At 39.1% G+C, this 21,888-nt stretch overlaps 1 protein-coding gene across 1 annotated transcript in view; it reads right to left on the reverse strand.

Annotated features, from left to right (window-relative positions):
• The window catches only part of CBFA2T2 (core-binding factor, runt domain, alpha subunit 2; translocated to, 2), a 90,132-nt gene that overhangs the window by 9,915 nt on the left and 58,329 nt on the right, over positions 1 to 21,888 (reverse strand). The window contains exons 5-9 of the mRNA XM_008568202.1: positions 16,890 to 17,071; positions 15,196 to 15,449; positions 11,755 to 11,840; positions 10,342 to 10,537; positions 664 to 732 (exon numbers count right to left, since the gene is read on the reverse strand). Of these exons, the coding sequence (XP_008566424.1) occupies positions 664 to 732; positions 10,342 to 10,537; positions 11,755 to 11,840; positions 15,196 to 15,449; positions 16,890 to 17,071 (787 nt within the window). The remainder of the gene's footprint in view (positions 1 to 663; positions 733 to 10,341; positions 10,538 to 11,754; positions 11,841 to 15,195; positions 15,450 to 16,889; positions 17,072 to 21,888) is intronic.

The following is a 21,888-nucleotide window of genomic DNA, read 5'->3' on the forward strand; positions in this document are numbered from 1 at the left end:
AAAAAAAAAAAAAAAAAAAAAAAACCAACCAACCCAAAAAAAAAAAAAAAAAAAAAGGAATAAAACCAACAATTGTATTGGATTTTTTAAAATGTCACTGGGAAGGGGAGGCAAGAAGGAAAGGAAGGCTAGTATTTGGATAAGGGTGACATTAGTGATGTGAGGTTAGTTTCATCCTCTATCTCACCAGAACAGTCAGTCCCCACCCTCCTTTATTCTTGTAGAAAATGAGGCCTATCAAGAACAGTCTTGACTAAGCAAAGGATGGTATAGGTGAAAATGTGGTAACACTATGGACACAGTGTGTGTAGATGCTAGTGAAGAGATCAGGTAGAAAAGAATCCAGATACAGGCCCAGAAACAGGGCCTATCAATAGGGAGGGAAGAGCCGGTTACTTAACGCCTCAGTGTGACCTGACCTAGGAGAAGGGTGTGAAAGGGGCTGGAAGGAGCCATTCCAAACTCCTGACCTACAAAGGAAACATGATGGGCAGTCCAGGAGATATGCAGGACAAGCTGAGGGGGAGAGGCAGGAGCCTAGAGCTCTATGAGGGGGAAGTTACTAGATAATCAAGGGACCCAGTTCCCAACCTTTCTCCCAATATGTATTCCCTGCTCGCACAAACTAGTGAGTACATGCAACCTATGAGCAGACAGACATACCCGTTTTCTTCCAGAACTCCACAGGTACGTATCCTGTGCCTGGCCTACTGTTGAATTCCCGCTGAGAATCTGAAGAAGAGAGATCAAGAGCATAGAGTCAGAGGCTGTATCATAAGCAGTGCTATTTTTATAAAAGTTTTTATCAGACTTCTCACTCACTGCTTAGAAAGACTCAAACGTGTATGTTCACTTAGTGCAAAAAAATATTCTGATAATGGCTCAAATCAGATTATAAAACAGTACACTTAGTTTCTGGTTTTAAAACATTAAAAGTTATGATCAGTTTCTTCTTTTTACTTATTTATATATCCTAGTTGCCCCCCCATAAACATGTACAATCAGTTTTTAACTCCCTAAAATACAAATATAAGCACACAAAGATACTTATGTGTACATGTGTGTGTTTGTGTCCATGTCTAATTTAACTGTCTCCACCATGCACAGGTCTCTGGCCCTGCTCTGTAGATACATCGGGAAGTACAGCTTTTGTTTCTTGGCAACTCTGAACCCCCTATATGTGATTTAGGGTGGTTTCCTTTGAAGTTTCTTAAAATGCTTATAAACTCAACTAAAAATGAACAGTAAGTAGTCAAGAAAATACTCTGATCTGAAATAGTGCACTTCAAAATGTATCTCAAAGAGGCACACTTCAGGGGTTTGCTGGCAAGGACCCAGAGGGTGAGAGTGACTTCTCATATATATTTACTGTGATTATATTAGAAAATATAGGGCTGCCCAGATAGCTCAGTTGGTTAGTGTGTGGTATAACACCAGGCTCAAGGGTTCAGATCCCTGTACTGGCTAGCAGCCAAAAAAAAAAAATTATACATAAATATTTTATAGGAAATAGTTCCACTGCTAAAAAAGTACAAAACCTAATTAAGTTAGTTAGTTAGTTAGTTTATGTATGTCTGTCTGTCTGTCTGTCTGTATGTATGTATGTATGTATGTATGGCATCTGGCATGTACGGGGATCCAAATCTTTGACCTTGGTGTTTAAACACCATGCTCTAACCAACTGCTAACTGGCCAGACCCCAACTGGGGCAATTTAATGTCAGTACCAGATAATACTTTCTCTGAGCTTTAAAAAAAATTGTGTAAAATACACATAAAATTTACTATTTTAAAGAGTGTAGTTCAATGACATTTAGTACTATCACAATGTTGTGCAACCATAACCACTATCTAGTAGTTTAAGAACATTTTTATCACCCCAAAAGGGAGCACTGTACAGGTTAATAAATTTAAAATTTTGACAGTATTATTACTTTTTGTAAGACTGGGTTCTCTAGGAAGTGCCATCATCATTGATAATAAAAAGAAAACTGAAGGGCTCTCTTTAATATAGATGAGGTTGCTGACTCATGTGGCCATCTGTGAAACACGTAGAAACTTAAGTATATGATTCATAAAATAAACACAGGGAAAAAAATCTAGGACTGGAATAGCCAAAGGAAAGAACACAAGCTAAGGAACAGGTAAGTGAATCAATTTCAACTGAGTCTTTTTTTTTTTTTTTTTTGTCTTTTTCCGTGTCCGGAGTGTGTGTAGATGCTAGTGAAGAGATCAGGTAGAAAAGAATCCAGATACAGGCCCAGAAACAGGGCCTATCAATAGGGAGGGAAGAGCCGGTTACTTAACGCCTCAGTGTGACCTGACCTAGGAGAAGGGTGTGAAAGGGGCTGGAAGGAGCCATTCCAAACTCCTGACCTACAAAGGAAACATGATGGGCAGTCCAGGAGATATGCAGGACAAGCTGAGGGGGAGAGGCAGGAGCCTAGAGCTCTATGAGGGGGAAGTTACTAGATAATCAAGGGACCCAGTTCCCAACCTTTCTCCCAATATGTATTCCTCGGCGGGAGCGCAGCCACGCTTCCCAAGCGGCGCACTAGCGCAGTGCGCCACTGGGCCGGCCCCTCAACTGAGTCTTAAATAAGAAAAACCAGTGGAAAATAGGGTTTCAGTACATACATAAGCCATCGCCTACTGTTAAAAGACAGAAGAAACACTTGTTTACTTCTGGGGATGTAAGGAAGCTTTGACCAACCAAGGAAAAGCCACCTTGCTTCAGTCATCAGCATCCCCTTGGCCATATCCTTTGCATCTGCCCAGTCCTCAATATTTTATTTTTCTGACAAAGTAAAAGGTGAGATGCACTTGACCCTACAGGAATGCCTCAGCTTACTCATGTCAGCCTGGAAGCTAGGGACATTTTCATGGTATTTCTAGAAGCCAGAATAACTGTTTTTATGTCTCTAAACTCAAAGGAGACATAAGTTAAGATTTTCAACTGGTTCACTAAGAAAACTACGGTCTCAGAGGCTATTGTAATCAAAGGCCAGACAGATATGCAAACAAATGGATCAGAAATGGGGGCACTAATGGTATTGTGATTATATAGGAGAATGCTTATTACTTCTTAGGAGAAGTAGGATGAAGCATTTAAGAATGAGTGTCATGATGGTTTTGGGGTGCTATAGCTCAAATATGGCCTCTACCTACCAAAACTCATGTTGAAATTTAATTCCCAAATGTGGCAGTATTGAGAAGGTGGGGCCTTTAAGAAGTCATTGGGTCATGAGGGTTCTGCCCTCATGAATGGATTAATCCATTGACCGATTAATGGGTTAATGGATTAACGAGTTATCATGGGAGTAGAACTGGTGGCTTTATGAAAAGAGGAAGAGAGACCAGAGCTAGCACACTCAACCCCCTTGACATGTGATGCTCTGTACCACCTCGGGACTCTGCAGACAGTCCCCACCAGCAAGAAGACCCTTCCCAAATGCAGCACCTTGACCTTGGACTTCCAGCCTCCAGAACTGTAAGAAACAAATTTTGCTTCTTTATCAATTACCCAGTTTCGGGTATTCTTCTATTAGCAACAGAAAAAGAACTAAGACAGGGAGGAGATTGTACTTACTTTTCTATCTATCTATAATTAAAGCAAATGTGGCAAAAAGTGAAAAACTGGTGAATCCAGGTAAAGTGCACATGAGTGTTCACTGTGCTACTCTTTCAACATTTCTATATATTTGAAAATCTTAAAATTAAAAATTGGGAAAAATTATCTTTAAATATGTACATAGAAAATTCTATAAGTATACACCAATTTAATAAGTAAGCCTATAGGAAAAAGTGTGTGTGTGGGGGGAGGCAGTATTTTCACAATTTACTTTTATACGTTACTGTATTGCTTGACTTTTTTGTGTGGCTGGCTGGTATGGTAGTACAGCACCATGCTCTAACCAACTGAGCTAACCAGCCAGCCTTGACCTTTTCACAATGCAATTAATTTTTTAAAATTTGAGAGTTGGTTAGAGTGTGGTAATGATAACACGTAGTTCAAGGGTTCAAATCCCCGGACCCACCAGCTGCCAAAAAAAAAAAATACCCAAGAAAATGAAGTGGATCTATTACCATTCTAAAGCAATAATAATTTAAAGTTTGATATTATATCGGGAAGCAGTATGACATAATTGCTAAGAGTGTGCTGGTTCTGCAATCTAAATGCCATACTTCCAATCTTGACATACTAGCTATATGACCACTTTGGCTAAGTTTCAAGTTTTTAATTTATTTAAACCTAGATTTTGCCATCTGTAAAACAATATAATAGTAGTCCTTGTATCTCAACAGGTACTTTTATATGCAAAAGGCTTAGCACTGGCTGGAACACAGTAAATGCCCACATAGCTATTGTTATGAAAAGTGATAACTACTATTATCAGAAAGGTCAGAGAAGGAAACAAACTGAAGCATTCATTCAGTCATTCATTCATTTGGTGGCTGGCCAGTAGGGGGATCTGCACCATTGACCTGATGTTCAGCACCATGCTCTAACCAACTGAGCCCCAGACTGAAGTATTTTAACAAAATGTAGTATATGATAATTATGTCATTACAACAGATAAAGAATGATGGTAAGACAATTTAAACTATTTGGAAAATTTTAAGTTAGATAGCTAATAGCCAAACACACAAAATTGAGTAAAATATAGATGAAATTTATTGTACCTTGGGTAGGGAGCAAGGTCCAGGAATAAAACATGAAAGAAAATGACAGATTTGACCCCACAAATATTAGCTATCCTATCCATCAAAACAAACCAAGAATTAACAAAAATGCCTATATCCCACGGCCCACTAATTTTATAGCTAAGAATATATCATAAAGGAAAAATGCAAGATGTTTGAAAAGCCTCACATAAAAAAATTTTAAATACTGTATCACTCATTAAAAAATAAAGTAAGGTCAAGGGTTTGGATCTCTGTACTAGCCAGCTGTCAAGTAAAACAAAACAAAATAAAAAAAAAAGTAATAAAACAACCAAAAACCTTAAATGATCAACAACAGAAATAGCTTAGGAAATTACACTATATTTATATGACAGAATATTATGTAGTCATTAAAATTATGTTTATGAAATCTTTAATGTGAGAACATGCTCGGTATCTGAAATTATGTTTTTAAAGAAATCAATATTGTAATACAGTATTGTAATTGTAGCAGTATTCTCAGCTACATTTCAAAATTCTTCAGTGTAGGATGATGAACTATTAAATTCTTTATATGTTTCTGTATTTCCCACAATGAGGCATGCAGTTTCATTGACTTTAAAGAACATATCTAACCGTCATGAGGTGGCTCTGAGAATTAAATGATAATGCACATAAAGTAATGGTTGTCAAGCCAGGTCCCACCCTCAGACCAATTAAATCAGGATCTGTGGAAGTGGGGCCAGGGCTTCAGTTTTCCCAAGGTTCTCAGGTAGGTTCTCATTGGCATCCAGGGTTAAGCACTGAAGAAAAGTGCCTAGCTGAGAACCCACCATTTCTGTTTCATGGTTGAGGTCTGGCAAACCACAGTAGGAGCATCATCTCTGTAGATCATATTGTAACAATGGCAAAGTGTATATTTTCTCTTTTAAAAAATGGGATTTTTTAAAGCAGAAATTAAAAAGTAGTAAAAAGTATTTAACACATTTTATAAAATTTTTATTAAATTACTACTAGAAGTTCAATTATAGGAATAGTGCCAGTCTTTAATGCACTTTCATTGGGTCAGTGAGAATGTGGCAATGTTTAATAGAATGAACTATTTTTACAAGCTGTTTCACGAACAGAAATTTTGCCTTCAGGTTTGCATCATTGTTGGTGCTTCCTGCTTTAGCACCATTGATTCATGAAAGAGAAAATTTTAAAAAAATTTTAAACAAAAATAAAGAATATTAAAAAAAAATTTTTTTTTTAATTTTGATTTTAGGGCCAGCCCATGGCTCACTTGGGAGAGTGTGGTGCTGATAACACCAAGGCCGCGGGTTCGGATCCCTATATAGGGATGACTGGTTAGCTCACTTGGGAGAGTGTGGTGCTGATAACACCAAGGCCGCGGGTTCGGATCCCTATATAGGGATGACTGGTTAGCTCACTTGGGAGAGTGTGGTGCTGATAACACCAAGGCCGCGGGTTCGGATCCCTATATAGGGATGACTGGTTAGCTCACTTGGGAGAGTGTGGTGCGGACAACACCAAGTCAAGGGTTAAGATCCCCTTACCAGTCATCTTAAAAAAAAAAAAATTGTTTTTATATTAACCAAGGTCATGTGAGCAGACAGTTTAAAGAGTCCAAGAGTTCTATAAGGCTTGTTAGGAAAAATGGTGGTGCCCCCTCCCCCATTTCCTCACCCCAGAGGTGATCATTTTCAACTTTTCAAACTGATTCTTCTACCGCTACATTTTTTTTTTGGTGGCTGGCGGTATGGGGAACCGAATCCTTGACCTTGGTGTTAGAAGGCTGCAATCCAACTAGCTGAGCCAACCGGCCAGCCCTCTAGTGCTACATCTTGATTTTTCGGTTGCAGGCATCATCTACTGACTTCTCATCACGTACCCCCCCACCTCCCACCACACACATTTGCAAGTCCTTCCCTCCATCCCCGAGATATACCCTAATTCTGCTACATCAGTAGTCAACATTAATAGTACTCTATGTAAATGGTAATCACAGCTGAGTCATGTAGTTCATATTCTATAAACCAGCCCCCATTTTGATTTTTTTATTGCAGCCTCCATCTTTAATGTTAGAAGTTTACCTCTAGAGTTTGGTCACTTTTAAATGTTAACACATGCCATTAAAAAGTGGTATTGAAGCCCTGCGACAGTGAATGGGGCTACTGTGGGCTTAACTGCAGGCAGTTATCCCAAACTTGCCTGCTTATTGGACTCATTAAACATGTACTAAACATACATATTCAGACTCTTGGGTCCTTAAATCATAACCTCCAGGGAAGAGCCCCGAATGTTTATTTTTAGTAAATATTCCATTCCTCAGATTCTCATTCTGAGGAAAAACTGATGGCTGAGTCAGTTTCTTTCCTTTTTTTTAAAAAAAGTATTAGATGGCTAACAAGTTCATAAAAACATTAATGTACAGTTTAATAAAAAATTATAAACACCCATAAACCCCAGATGAAGAAAGAGAACACTGCCAACGACCCTGACTTTTGTGATGCATATTTTCTTATTTTTCTTTATGGTTTTTGCACTTATTTATGCATCATTAAATAAAATATGAAAATACATTCCTTGTTATCTGAACAAAATCTGTTTCTGAAAATACAGCATAGTGAAACAAAACTTTTCAGACAGGGGAAACCTACATTGCATTATTTTAAGTGGGAAAAGTAATAATACCATACAAAGCCTCTAGTCAATTTCTCTCCAAGTCACCAAAACACTTAAATACTAAATACTTAAAATAACAATCCAGCAGGAGTTTCTGCATAACCCAAGACTTTTAAAACACCAATTACTTAATTATTTAAAAGTCATCGGTGAATGTGTTTGCTATGCCCAAGAATACTGCCCAATGTAAGACAGTGCTACTCAAAGTGCTGCTATTGGTCCATGAAAAGAAATGTATGCCTGAATGTAAAACAACTATGTCTCTAAGAACACTGCTCAGTTTAACTGACTCTCTCCATAGTAAGACTTTCTTGATGATGCAAACGGTGCCCAATACATCCTGGCTTGAGCTTCTCACATTATCACAGATCAGTAACGGGTTTTTTTTGTTTTGTTTTGGTTTGGTTTTTTTTGACCGGTAAGGGGATCGCAACCCTTAGCACAGTGTGGTCTGCACCACGCTCAGCCAGTGAGCGCAGCGGCCATCCCTATATAGGATCTGAATCTGCTGCCTCGGTGCTATCAGCACCATACTCTCCCGAGTGAGCCACAGGGCCGGCCCAGTAACGGTTTTTAAAGTAGTTTGGGTCCACATTTTGAATAGCACGCTGGTTTAGGATATGAATTATGCTTTCCTTCTACATGAAAATGAACATATACTATATGAGAAATAAACATGAGATAAATATATATATAACATGTATGAGTAATGATACTAAAAGATACTGCTTATATCAGACAGCTGATAGTTTCCCCTCAGAAACCTGACAGAAGGAAACACTGGGATCCATGAAGAGCTAAACCTAGAGTGACAATACAATTTATTACACAAACTGTACTCATTCTTGAGACTGAGAGAGATGCTAGTAATAATTATGATGGCACAAACTGGGACTGTCTCAGGCAAATCAGAAAATATGGTCACCCTTGGTAACCTCTCAAGCAAAAGGTGGGAATCGTTGGCAGTAGTAATGCATAGCAATGTTTATTATTTTTTATTTTATTTTTGTGGCTGGCTGGTATGGGGATCCAAGAGGCTGGAATAAAAGACCCAAATTCACAATATGAAATTATACTAATAAACATGAAGTCATGCATTTAGGTTCTGAAGCACTAAAATGAGGTAGAGGATCATGGTTTAGCAGTAGTTAAGTAAAAATAAAAATCTAGGAGTATCTGCTGCTTTCCAGCCCTCATTTGACATGATTATGACAAAAACCACTTTCAAGGTATGGTAAGATGTTTTAAAGTCTACACTAGGGGCCAGTATTCTGTCCTGTTTAGATCATACTAGGAGAACTGTCTTAAATTCTGATCACTAAAGAGACTGACAAAGTGAAACGTGTAGCACAAAGGAAAAATGAGAAAACGAAAGTTTAGAAACCATGAAATATAAGGGACGGTTGAAAGAATTGGATCTGTTTGACTTGAAATAGGATCTAACTTTTTTGGTTTTATTTTATTTTTTTTTTTCCTTTTTGTCTTTTTTCGTGTCCGGCAACGGATCACAACCCTCAGTGTCGCGCCCGTACTGGACTGGGACCGGCAACGGGATCGCAACCCTCAGTGCCGTGCCCGCACCTCACTCAGCCAGTGAGCGGGAACCGGTCTGTATGTGGGATCCGAACCCTCGGCGGGAGCGCCGCCACACTCCCAAGCGGCGCACTGTAGCAGTGCGCCACCGGGCCGGCCCCGGGGATCCAAATTCTTGACCTTTGTGTTTCAACATCATGCTCTAACCAACTGAGCTAAATGGCCAGCCCATAGCAATGTTTAAATGATATCAACAAGACCTGCCATCCTGGCTGGAAAACAGCTGGCACAGGACCGCAGCTCCCTCTGCACTCTATACCATTTCACCTGCTCACATGCAGACTCATCGCTGGAAGGTGTGTGGTCTGGCTGGTGAAATTTAGGGAAGTTTTTGCAACTTTTTACACGGAATATTTGCAAGGGTTCATATGGTGAGGGAGATCTAAGGTTAGCTTTGTCTGTTTTTGAAGTTTTTATGAAAGGAATCATACTGCAACTAAGTATTCTTTGATGTCTTGCTGTACTAGATTTTGTATAATGGTGCTAGTCTATTGTTGGCTCAAGAGCTACTGCTGACTGCTGTAGGGGGGTTGGGGGAGTGGGATCCTTTAGAGACCAATGTCAGGACACACTATATTAATAGTGGCTTTGCCTCAATTTTTCTTGCAGTCTTTTTGAGACTAACAGCCATCTTCTATGGAACATGCTAGGATTGTCATAAGAAGAGATTCATTCTCCCTGGTGAACATTTGGGAACTGAAAGTGGGTGGGCGGGCAGAGTCTGATCACAGATGGCCTGCCACTCAGCTGTGCCTTTGGATAGGGCAACTTTTTAGTTACTAAGTGAATGTGATGGAACATTTTTGGGGGAATAACTGTGGCTTCTTGATGTACCCTGGATTGAGAGAAGAGCTACTCATGTTCTGTTGCTTCAGGCTGGGAAAAGGCAAGACGAGACAATCAGATGAGACAATAGTATAGCCTTTTGTAGAAGGCCACCAGGCAGTGGTTGATAAGTGGTATTACATGGATGGGGAACTCAGGGAAAGAGTAGGGAAGGTGAGGTGAATGCTTTCAGGGCTACTGTGAGAAATAAGGGTGAACACAAGAGAGTACCTAGGACACTGAGCCAGGCTGAATTTAACCACCACCCTTCGATCATCACTCAACACATATATATATAGATAGATAGAGAGAGAGAGAGAGAGAGAGTTAAAGACAGAACAAAATCACAAATATTTTTATTCTCCACAAGGATGAAACATTTCTTGAACATGCAAGGCAGTGAATGCATAACATATTTTCTCATTTACTCTTCATAATCACAAGTCTCCCTAACTGCACAATCTAGCACCATCTTCCTTTAAAATAGAATAGAAAAAAGCTTTCCTTCCCATATTAGGTGAAGTCCAAAGGCTGATGTTTATTCTGGGTTCCCTTCAGACTCTCTCCTTACCATTGCTGAGAGAATCTGTGCTCCCTGGGCTGTGTTGCCTGGAGACCAACTCGGTCCCTGTTTTCCTCATGTCTGTGTTTTCATTATATCGTCTTTTCCAGTAGTTGAGTTCTTCCCGATCAGATTCCTGACAGCGCCGTAGAACTGCCATGGAGCGCCGTGTTTTTTCCACCATTTCCATAATGCAATTCAGGGCCTGAGCCAGAAAGGAAGTCAGGCAGAGATGAAATGAGTGAATTCAAACAAACATTGAAAATCTAGGACATGTAAACACAATATAAAGAATGAAGGTTCAAGTATTTTATAGGTTTAATATCGAGATTCTATTTGAAAGCCTTGTTTACAGTTTCTTTAAAAATATACACATATATATACATACATAATTTAATCGGATTTGGAATCTTTAAGGTTGAAGCAGCCATGTAGTCTCATTATAACATGGTCTTTTAAAGACTATGGTTAAAACTACAGTAAATTTCTGCCTAAATATACCAAATCATCTGATAAAGTTGGATATTTTTAATAAGAGAATTTTTAATAAGAGAATAAGACAATCAGAGAAATAAAGACCTGGGAAAATTATTACTCAAGGAGGAAAAGCTACTCTATGTAAATTTCAAGCAAGCACTACATATTTTCTTTCCTTTTTAGTGAGGGGGAAACTCTCTCTTCCAATGGGAAAGGACTTTGGTTTACATTCTATACCAGTGTACTAATTCTCACTTGTATTTGAAAGAGCTCCATTTATTTAACACTTCCTATGTGCCTAGCCTTGTGATAAGCACCAGTCTGTGATAAGCACCATATATATTATTGCAATCCTCCTGTGAATTCAAATAACGCAGCATTTTTTTTTTTTAAGATATAAAAATTTAAACTAAAAGAGGTGAAGCAACCTGCTGAGCTCACAAAGAGAGAAAGTGACAACACTGGGACCTGAACTCACAAACCTTTGTTTTTAACCATAACACTACATGACTTAGTTTATGAATTGAAGTGCTCATCCCACCACAAAGATGTGGGAATGGCTCTGTAGCTCTCTAGCTGAGGGTATTGTCAATAAACCAGCTCCTATTAAAAGCAAAGGATGCCATGCCTCTGTTTATGTACACTTCAAACACACATGCTCCATTTACTATTGGTAATATTAAGAATTACAAGTAATAAAGAGAGGGCTGGCTGGGTCACTCAGCTGGTTAGAATGTGGTGTTACAACAGCAATGTCACCAGTTTGGATCCCCACATGGGCCAGCTGCCGAAAAAAAGTAATAAAGAGTTAGGGAGAGGGGCCAGCCAATGGCTCACTTGGGTGAGTGTGGTGCTGACACCACCAAGTCAAGGGTTAAGATCCCCTTACTGGTCATCTTTAAAAATAAAAAGAGTTAGGGAAATAACACACTGTAAGGTCCTTACATGATCAAGATGTTTCCATTCATCAGCCCATTCCCTTTCTGTCAAACGGTGATCTACCAACTCATCTTGATAGCCTCCATTTAGACCTATTAGAAATTAGAGATTAAATTTGAAGATAGAATACAGTACAAATAAATGTACGCACATTCATAACAATTTAGAACATGCTACTAAGGCACTAATTTACAATGGGGTGCAGGACCCACAACATGACATACAATCAACAAAGTATCACTATTTGGGTTATATAAAGAATTTCAACAAATCAATTCTGAAAGACGAATAACACCAAAGAAAAACGGGCAAAAGAAATAAACAAGTATTTCACAGGCAAAAAGTACACATAGTTCATAAATACATGAAAAGATACTCAACTCAAAGTTATAAGTAGTCAGGCAATGCAAAGAAAAACTTTACTGAGATAGCACTTCAAATCTAACATATTAGAAACAATTAAAATGTCAGATAATACTAAGTATTGGCAAGGATGTTGTGTCATGCAAAATGCTTAACCACCAAAGCTAGACTGTATACTGATACTAGTGATACAACTAGTTGGAAACAGCTTACCAATATTATTTTTTTGCATGGTTTTGATAGATGCAGAAATTTCTAGGAATGCAGTAGATATACTGAATCAAGAGTTGTCCACTATTTTGAAAAACTCATGTCACATATGGCAATACTGCTCATAATCTTTGAATCAACACAACATCCCTGTTATCAGTCTGAATTTATAGGTGCTGTACTCATAGTGATTCTATAACAGTGCAAGAATGTGCTTATTTCATTATATCTTCCCGTGTAGTCATGCCTAAACACTAATACATTTTATTATAAGATACCTGCTTATATATTACAGTTAGGATAAATATTGATCCTAAAATTATGGGGTCTAAGGTGACAGTACTTATAAATTTCATTTTACGAGAATAAAGAGGCTGATATATTTGTTTAAAAGGAGGCGGGATATGATGAATGTTTTGGTAAGAGTTGAGAACTATTGTACTAGCGCATATGCTTTTAAACAGGACTGGTGAAAATTAAGGAATCTCTAACAAGCCTGACAGCCAAATAGTTGAACATAAAAGAAACCATCAAGATAGATGATCATCAGTTCTTCAAAGTACACTTCAAGATGAAAAATTTTTTCTAAAATTGTTAGAGGGCTGCTTGGTTAGCTCAATTGGTTAAAGCATGGTGCTGATAACACCAAGGTCAAGGGTTTGGATCCCCTTACCTGCCAACTGCCAAAACAAGAAAAACAAAAAACCCATTAAATTGTTAGAAATACAAGTAAAATATTACAAAAATGCGAATAGAGCTAGTTTTTAGCACACTTATGTCTCAAAGAAAACAGGCAAGAAAAGTGTATAAATAAAGAAGAAATCAATAGCAAACCTAGTTTTTAACAGGTAAAAAGAGGAGCATGGGGGAATAGGGATTGGACACTACTAAGGGAGGCATCACAGCATACTGCCAATGTACCCAAGCTTCGGGCAGCAGACAGCAGGGGTCTGAATCTTGTCTCTGCCACTTACTAGCTATGTGATTTTGGCCATAGTTCCTTGACTCTCATCTGTAAAAAGGTGGTGCAACTGCCTGGGACTTCTGTGAAGATTAAATGAGATAATGTAAGTACAACACAATCTATGTGGTAGCTAAGACTCAGTAAAAGTTGATGGCTGAGAACACCATTGCTGCCATGGCCTTCACCTTCAGCTACCACTGCATGAAGTCAGGGGCCCTACTTGGTCCAAGCCTCTGAAATATGCTAGCGAGCCTAAGTCGCAGGAAGAGAGCACAAATGTGCTGCAATCTGTTATGCACAGGGCACCCCACAAATGGAAACGTAGGGGAAACCCTGGAAGCTAGTAGCCCTTTGGTTCTCTACCCTGACAGATGCTCAGCAGTTAAACTCCAAAGAACTTTCTGCAGTAAACTTGTATGAGGATATGACAAAAAGCTTTCTCTAAAATTGATATTGGGACTGGCCCATGGCTCACTTGGGAGAGTGTGGTGCTGACAGCACCAAGTCAAGGGTTGAGATCCCCTTACCGATCATCTTTAAAAATAAATAAATAAATAAAATTGATCTTGGGGGAGGCTTGTTAAGGAATTTTTTTAGTTTCTTTCTAAATTTAATAATTACTGAGGGCCCATGTGCCAGGCATTCCAAATGTAACAACAACTAAGCATAGGTGGTGGTATTATCTCCATTTTAGAAAGTACTATTCTAAGGCTCAGAGAGCCTAAGTAACTTGCATGAGATCACACAGCTAGTTAGGATGCAGAGCCAAGATTTCAACTTAGATATACCTTATCTCCTGACCTAAATATCCATGCAGCTTCACCTCCAAGACCATCTTTCTTGCTTAATTTAGAAAACTTTTTATTCTAGGGCTGGCCTGTGGCTCACTTGGGAGAGTGTGGTGCTGATAACACCAAGGCCAAGGGTTCGGATCCCTATACAGGGATGGCCTGTTAGCTCACTTGGGAGAGTGTGGTGCTGACAACACCAAGTCAAGGGTTAAGATCCCCTTACCGGTCATCTTTTAAAAAAAAAAAGAAAAACTTTTTATTCTGAAATAAATTCAGACTTACAGAAGAGTTGCAGGAGTAGTACAAAGAATTCTCATACACCTTTCATGCAGATTTCCCAAATGTTAGTATTTTATCTCATTTGTTTTTTCATTCTCTATTTTTTTTTTTTTTTAAAGATGACCGGTAAGGGGATCTTAACCCTTGACTTGGTGTTGTCAGCACCATGCTCAGCCAGTGAGCGAATGGGCCATCCCTATGTGGGATCCGAACCCGGGGCCTTGGTGTTATCAGCACCACACTCTCCCGAGTGAGCCACGGGCCAGCCCTCATTCTCTATTTTTCTAACCACTTGAGAATAAGTGATATCCCTTTATCTTTTATTCCAGTGTATTTCCTAGAATTTGTACAGTTTTAAACTCTACTTTTTTTTTTTTTTTTTTGTCTTTTTCGTGACCGGTAAGGGGATCGCAATCCTTGGCTTGGTGTCGTCCACACCGCGCTCAGCCAGTGAGCGCACTAGCCATTCCTATATAGGATCCAAACCCGCGGCGGGAGCGTCACTGCGCTCCCAGCACCACACTCTCCCGAGTGCGCCATGGGGTCGGCCCAAACTCTAATTACATTCGTTTTGCTATTTTTCTTAAGTTGATTTTACTTTATTCAGATTTCCCTCTTGATAACAGTCCTACTTCTATCATATAATGATGATAGCAACAAGGAATAAAGTGAGATCAGTACAAATGAAATCAACTATAACTCTAATTTTTTAAAATGTATAATACTTTTATCAGTGAATAAAAGCAATGATTACATTATTTGACTTTATCACTGAGTAAGAAAGAAATCCAAGGGTTCAGTCTGAATTTAAATCATTACCATGCTGCTTATGTCACTTACTGAGATTATGCTGCCTATCACGAAATTCTCGATGTTCTAGCATCTTGCTGGGTTCCCGATACAGATGTGAAGTTGCAATATCTTCTAAGGTGTAGTGCTGAAGAGGCGGAGGAGTAGGATGGAACTGGCCCCCAGGATTCATGAGGGGCACAGTAAGGGCAGGACTGTGCCGGGGAGCAGGGCTGATGGTACACACTCGCTTGGCAGGAGGCTCAGGAGGAATTGTGTCTCTTTCAAAACAACTCTCTTCCCTCCTGTAGAAGAACCAGAGTGCATATAGGAGCCCATCAACAAGTGTTCATGCAAACACTTCCTGAGCACCTATTTTGTGTTATGTGTTGTGTTAAGCAAGCAGAAACATCTAATCCTCACAAAGCAAAGGAGAGATTAAGAAGATGACAGCATTCTCCTATGTGATAGGAATATGGAGCATTATGGGTTCAACTATATTTATGAATGTTTTAGGGTCAAATTTGTTACTGTGGGCTCAGTTGGTTGGAGTGCAGCTTTATAAAACCAAAATCATGGGTTTGTTCCCTACACCAGCCCAAAAAAAAAAATTTTTTTTTTTTTTTTTTTAAAAAAAGATGACCGGTAAGGGGATCTTAACCCCTCGACTTGGTGTTGTCAGCACCACGCTCAGCCAGTGAGCCAACCGGCCATCCCTATATGGGATCCGAACCCGTGGCCTTGGTGTTATCAGCACCGCACTCTACCGAGTGAGCCACAGGCCGGCCCCCCAAAAAATTTTTTTTTAATTTTGTTACTTTGGAGGTGAATTATTGGAAAGAAAATTCTCTACATGGGAGAAAAAAGGCTCACATAACTAATCCACTTGACTTGGTAGGGTTTTCAGTCATTCAGCCTCAACTGTAACAAATATTCCACTGTTGTTAAAATGTTGCTTCCTTGATAATCCATAGAATATTATGGCAGCCACTCACACTGAATTTTCCAAAACAAATTCACATAATTTTAATTTCAGTAAAGGTGATTGATTCATTGACACGTATCAATAATTAACTGTTATATTCCTGCAAGACTTCACAAATCAGAAAAAAATGCCTTTGGTAGATTATATAGTAGTCCCCTCTTATCTGCGGGGGATAGGAGATATGTTCCAAGACCTCCAGCGGATGCCTGAAACTGTGGATAGTATCAAATTCAATATACACTGTTTTTTCCTATATATAAATACCAATGATCAAGTTTAACTTATAAATTGGTACAGTAAGAGATTAACAACAATAACTAATAATAAAACTGAACAATTATAACAATATATTGTAATAAGACATATATGAATGTGGTCTCTTTTCAAAATACTTTATTGCACTATACGACAGGTAAATGAAACCTCAGAAAGCAAAACTGCGGCTAAAGGGAGACTACTGTATTTCTTACGTTTCTGGAGCAGTGAATGAATAGAATGCTCTAGAGCAGTTTCTCGCCAGGGGTATGTGGAGTAACCTGAAGAGTTTTTGAAAAATATTCATGTCTGGGAGCTACTCTTATAAATTTTAGACTTACTTATTCCACTGCTTGACAATGGGACAAAGCAAAACTAACCTTAAGAAGTCTGAGACATCACCTATCTACAACTGTAGCAATCAAATTCTCTTTCTTACACAAGCAAAGGGGAAGGTCACAATAGTTCCAGAACAGTAAGGACAACAAAGCTCTTCTCTGCTCACCTCTCAGGACTGGGCCTCTTCCCATTTCCATGCACCTCCATGAGCAGTTCGGAAGAATCAGCAGGTGATGCGATGCTGGTGTTGAGCAGAAGGTGTTCATGCTGAGCCAGGTACTGGGATGGGGTCTGCTTGGCGGCCCTAGCGCAGTGCAGTAGTTCTCGCTGCAGCAGGGGCAGGTTGGCCTTGAAAAGAAGAGGTGGTTTTCCTAGTGTTGGGCCCTACACAACAGGGCTTAGCACCTCAAAGGGCTTTCACAAAGCAGATGACACAGACAAAAGCTCTCCTCTCCAGTCAGTCTGATTTTCATATGCCTCTTCTGTGAGTAAAGTGACACCTTTTATACTGTACTTGAATCACTAGTTGTCTTTTGCTCCAACAAGATGTAAATCCCCTTAAGGAAGGGACTGTGTCTTATTTATCTTTGTGGTCTACTATAGAGTCAAAGGTCAATAAAGATTTGTCAAACATAATAATTTAAAAACATATATTTTTGAAGACTCCATTCGGTTAGAGAATTATTACTGCCTACATGGGAACAGAAGGAATTCACTCTTTCCTCTATCACTACGAGCCCTGGTTTCTCTCTTCTAATCTTAACCTGTCTCTGACAGCACAACTAAACCTTCCCTACATGTTCTCTGCGAGAGCTACCATGGAATTCTGGAAACTGATTATTCTGGAACATGGGTTATGAAAGGGAGTATTGGGAGTGATGTAATCTATAAAAGGATAATCAATTATGTACTGATTATTTTTCCTTCTCTCATACTTAGAAAATCTTTAACGGGGACAAATCATATAAAGAACCCTATACATCTTTTAACTGCAGAATTCTAATTTTTTCATATGTAGAAGTTACTTTTCCCATATTTATTAAAAAGCACATCGTCCAGCTGCAATAAATAAATAAATGAAAATTTAAAAGCATAATGTGGGCCGGCCCGGTGGCGCACTGGATAAGTGCACCGCTTGGGAAGCACGGCGGCGCTCCCGCCCGAGGGTTCGGATCCCACATACAGACCGGTTCCCGCTCACTGGCTGAGCGAGGCGCGGGAGCAGCACCGAGGGTTGCAATCCCGTTGCCGGTCCCCGGTCCGGTGCGGGGGCAACACTGAGGGTTGCGATCCGTTGCCGGACACGGAAAAAGATAAAAGACAAAAAAAAAAAAAAAAGCATAATGTAAGAATTATATTTTTCTCCCCAAATTTATTTTTTTTGGCGGCTAGCCAGTATGGGTAACCAAACCCTTGACCTTGGTGTTACAAGACTGTGTTCTAACCAACTGAGGTAACTGGCCAGCCAAAAGGAGAGTTTTAATACATGCAAGTAGTCATCCCTTCACTGAGGGTTAATTTAGCAGACACCATAATTAGTTTTAAAGCATAAATAAATTAACAAAATGCCAAATGCTAGCCAAAAAGCTGCCATAACAATCTACCTCATGCTGTATTTCAAAATAACAGAGTTAAGAATAGGGAATTTGACAATATAAAACACTTTAAGTTTGTTCTATAACCTCACAAATTACAAAAACTTAATTGAAAAAAATACCATGTCAGATCTTTAAATTTGTGACATGTCCTATGATGAATAAAAAATGTTCTAATTATTTCCTATTAACATAAACTTTCTTGATTCTAGAGAGCTGGGGAAATAACTGTTTGCCGGCTCTGACATACAGAAAGGCTAGAACTGGCACAGCTGTTTCAGGGCTGAGAAAGGCGCCACAGACTGCTCTGAGCCGCTGAGGCGTCAATGCTGTTAGAGAAGAGCCACAGCACAGGCTGTGTACCTGATGCCTATGCATTTCCCCATGTGTCTGCTATGCTCCAATTTAAAAAGTCTTTAAAAGTTGGTATCAGTACTTTAGTAAGATGACCCATTTTTTGATGCTATTACATTTTCTTAGGAAATGAAAGTAAGGCAAAAGAAAGTAAGAAGGGTATATATATTTATTTGGACAGATAGTAAATATTTTAGGCTTTATGGGTCAAGAGGCAAAATTAAAGCTAGTACTCATAAAAAAATACTCATAAAAAAGAGAAAAATTTCTACAAATACCGTATTGACAAAATTCAAAATACAATAAAAATTGAGTAGTTATTTTGTAGTATCAATCTACTACTAATGAAAAGAATGGAATTCTTTTTACAGGTGAGGAGAGGGGACAACATTTAGCTTAACTGGGGATTGAGTTAGTATTCCCTATCACCAAATCAACTGCAAAAACCATTAATTGCACAAAACCTTGTGATGGTCTGGCTTTGGGTCATAGTTTGCCCAACCTAGTCTACAACAATCTGGATCTGACTCTAATTCTTTACTGACTTAGAGCTATTTTACGTCTCTGTAACTTATAGATAAATGATAGCAATATAAAATAACCGTTGTCTATGGACCCACAAATTATGTCCAGTACTGGTTCAATTGACTTCCCTTGCTCACTATGGAAGCAGCCAGTTTTAATTGTGTTTGCACAATGATATCAATAATTCTTTTTTTTTTTTGTCTTTTTCCGTGTCCGGCAACGGATCGCAACCCTCAGTGTCGCCCCCGCACCGGGCCGGGACCGGCAACGGGATTGCAACCCTCGGCGTTGCTCCCGCGCCTCACTCAGCCAGTGAGCGGGAACCAGTCTGTATGTGGGATCCGAACCCTCGGGCGGGAGCGCCACCACGCTTCCCAAACGGCGCACTATCCAGTGCGCCACCGGGCCGGCCCGATATCAATAATTCTGATCTATAAATGCATCTGTTCTTTGGATTCTCCTTTGAACAAGTCGTAACATCTTACTGATTTCCTCATTAATTCTGAGTTAAATAAAATCTTTGACACGTGTTCATTTTTTTATCTATATGAGTCATGTTACCTGTTTTTGAAAATTATTGTTTAATAGGAGAAAATAGTAACAGTATGGTGGGAAAGCCTGGCAGACACCACCTTTACCAAACGATCAAAGTAAACATTATCAATGATGGGACAAATTAACATCCATGTCCCCTGATACCAATATCACTTACCTGCTATTCCTGCCTAAAATATATTACCTGATTCTAATCAGAAGGAAGCATTAGGAAAAAACAAATCAAAGTACATTCTATGAAATGACTATCCTGTACTCTTCAAAAATGTCAAGATCATGAAAAGCTGAGAAACAGTTCCAGATTAAAGTAGACTTAAGAGACATGACAACTAAATACAATATGTGATTCGGAATTAGACCCATGACCACGCCCACCCTCCCAAGTTTTTCTTTTGATATAAAAGATATTAATGTGACTTGGTGAAACACAAATAAAGTCTATAGATAACAGTGTATGAATGTTAATTTCCTGATTCGATAATTGTATTCAAGTATTTAGGTGCATCAAATCTGCAGTTTACTTTCAAACATTTGAGGAAAAAATAAATAGAGAATGAAAATACAAATATGGTAAAATATTATTTTGGAGAATCTGGATAAAGGGTATACAGGAATTTTATTGTGACATTCTGCAGCTTATTACTGCGCATATTATTATTTCAAACTTTACACAGTTTTTTAAAAGAGGCATATTCTGTATAAATGTAACACTGCCTCACTTATTAGGTAAACACAGTAATTTAGAACAATGTCCCTAAAAGTTAGGTCCCAGGCAACAATTACAGAGGACGTTATTAGAGACTTGAGTAACTAGGGGTTGGGAGACACAAACACTGCCTCGCCACATCATCTCCTGACCTTAGGGTAAGTCCAAACTGCAAAGATCTTTCCTTTGTTTGACAGCCTCCTTTCAGACAACACATACTCCGCACCCTCCTGCCATACCCAAAAGATCAGTGTCCAGTTATTTCCTCTGCTAGGAAGCTGGCCTCCATGCCTCCCCAACCCTTCCTACTGCTTCCTCTACTTGCTCCTTCTGTGTGTGCACACAGACCACAGCTCAAGGCTTCTGCAACTCTCATCTCATCAAACATGAGGCTTATCTGCACAGTGCACTCATGCTTCTTCACCATCCCCAAAACACCCAAAGATATGAGAACACGGCAAGCCACCTGGATTTAGATCACAGAACAGGGATCAGTAGATCTTGAGGAAGTCTTAAAGATAAATTACATTCAGTAGTTATAGAATTACCTTGAGAAATGGAATCACAAAAGGACGAAGAGGAAAGTTTGTGGCCTCCTGGAGCTTACAATGGAATTCTTCGATTGTCACTGTTGAGTTCTGAAAAAATAAATTATCTTGTTCAACTTCTAAAATTGGACAATGCCTCACAGTGCTGAACCCTTTTAAATAATGAACAAAAGGATAATTCCAAAAGCACTATTATGAACTCAGACCTCTCTCAAAGGTTAACCAAATTCTGTTTCCTTTAAGACAGAAATTCATTTTCCTTGATTCTCTTCTTCACCACCCCAAGTCTAAATTCTCCCCTTTGCCCAGCAGCTTGTGTTGCAGAATAGGGCACTGCCTTCTTCATTTCCTGTGAAGAGAGGTACTCAGGTCCCTCATATTGAAGGGTTCATCACAAGTCACTTCAGGGATAGGGAATCAAGCTTACAATGTTACCTACTGAACAGATTATGACTTGATCCAGGATGTCAATTTATAGACATTTTCTGGACTCAACCACCCATTGCCACACTTTTTCGTAAGTTTGGGGGCTGGCCAGTTAGTTCAGTTGGTTAGAGCAGATCCTGTACTGGCCAGCCACCAAAAAAACCAAAAGCAAAACCAAAAGAGTTCATTTCTTTTACAGGTTCCTGCCACATCCTGGAATACCTTTCCCAAATCTTCTAAATGGAGAGTTAAAAAAAAAAAAAAAAAAAAAAAAAAAAAAAGAACAATAGGTGCCTTCTACCTTCAAGTGGCCTGTGTACATATCAGAACAACTAGGCAAACTCCTACTTCGAAAGTAATTATTCTCAGGAAAGTTATTAGCATTTTCCCTATATTTTCTCAAAATCTAGGTTTTTTTTTTTTTTTTTTTTTTTTTTTTTTTTTTTTTTTTTCCCC

Source organism: Galeopterus variegatus, unplaced genomic scaffold, assembly GCF_000696425.1.
Source record: "Galeopterus variegatus unplaced genomic scaffold, G_variegatus-3.0.2 Scaffold386, whole genome shotgun sequence".
Classification (NCBI taxonomy): domain Eukaryota; kingdom Metazoa; phylum Chordata; class Mammalia; order Dermoptera; family Cynocephalidae; genus Galeopterus; species Galeopterus variegatus.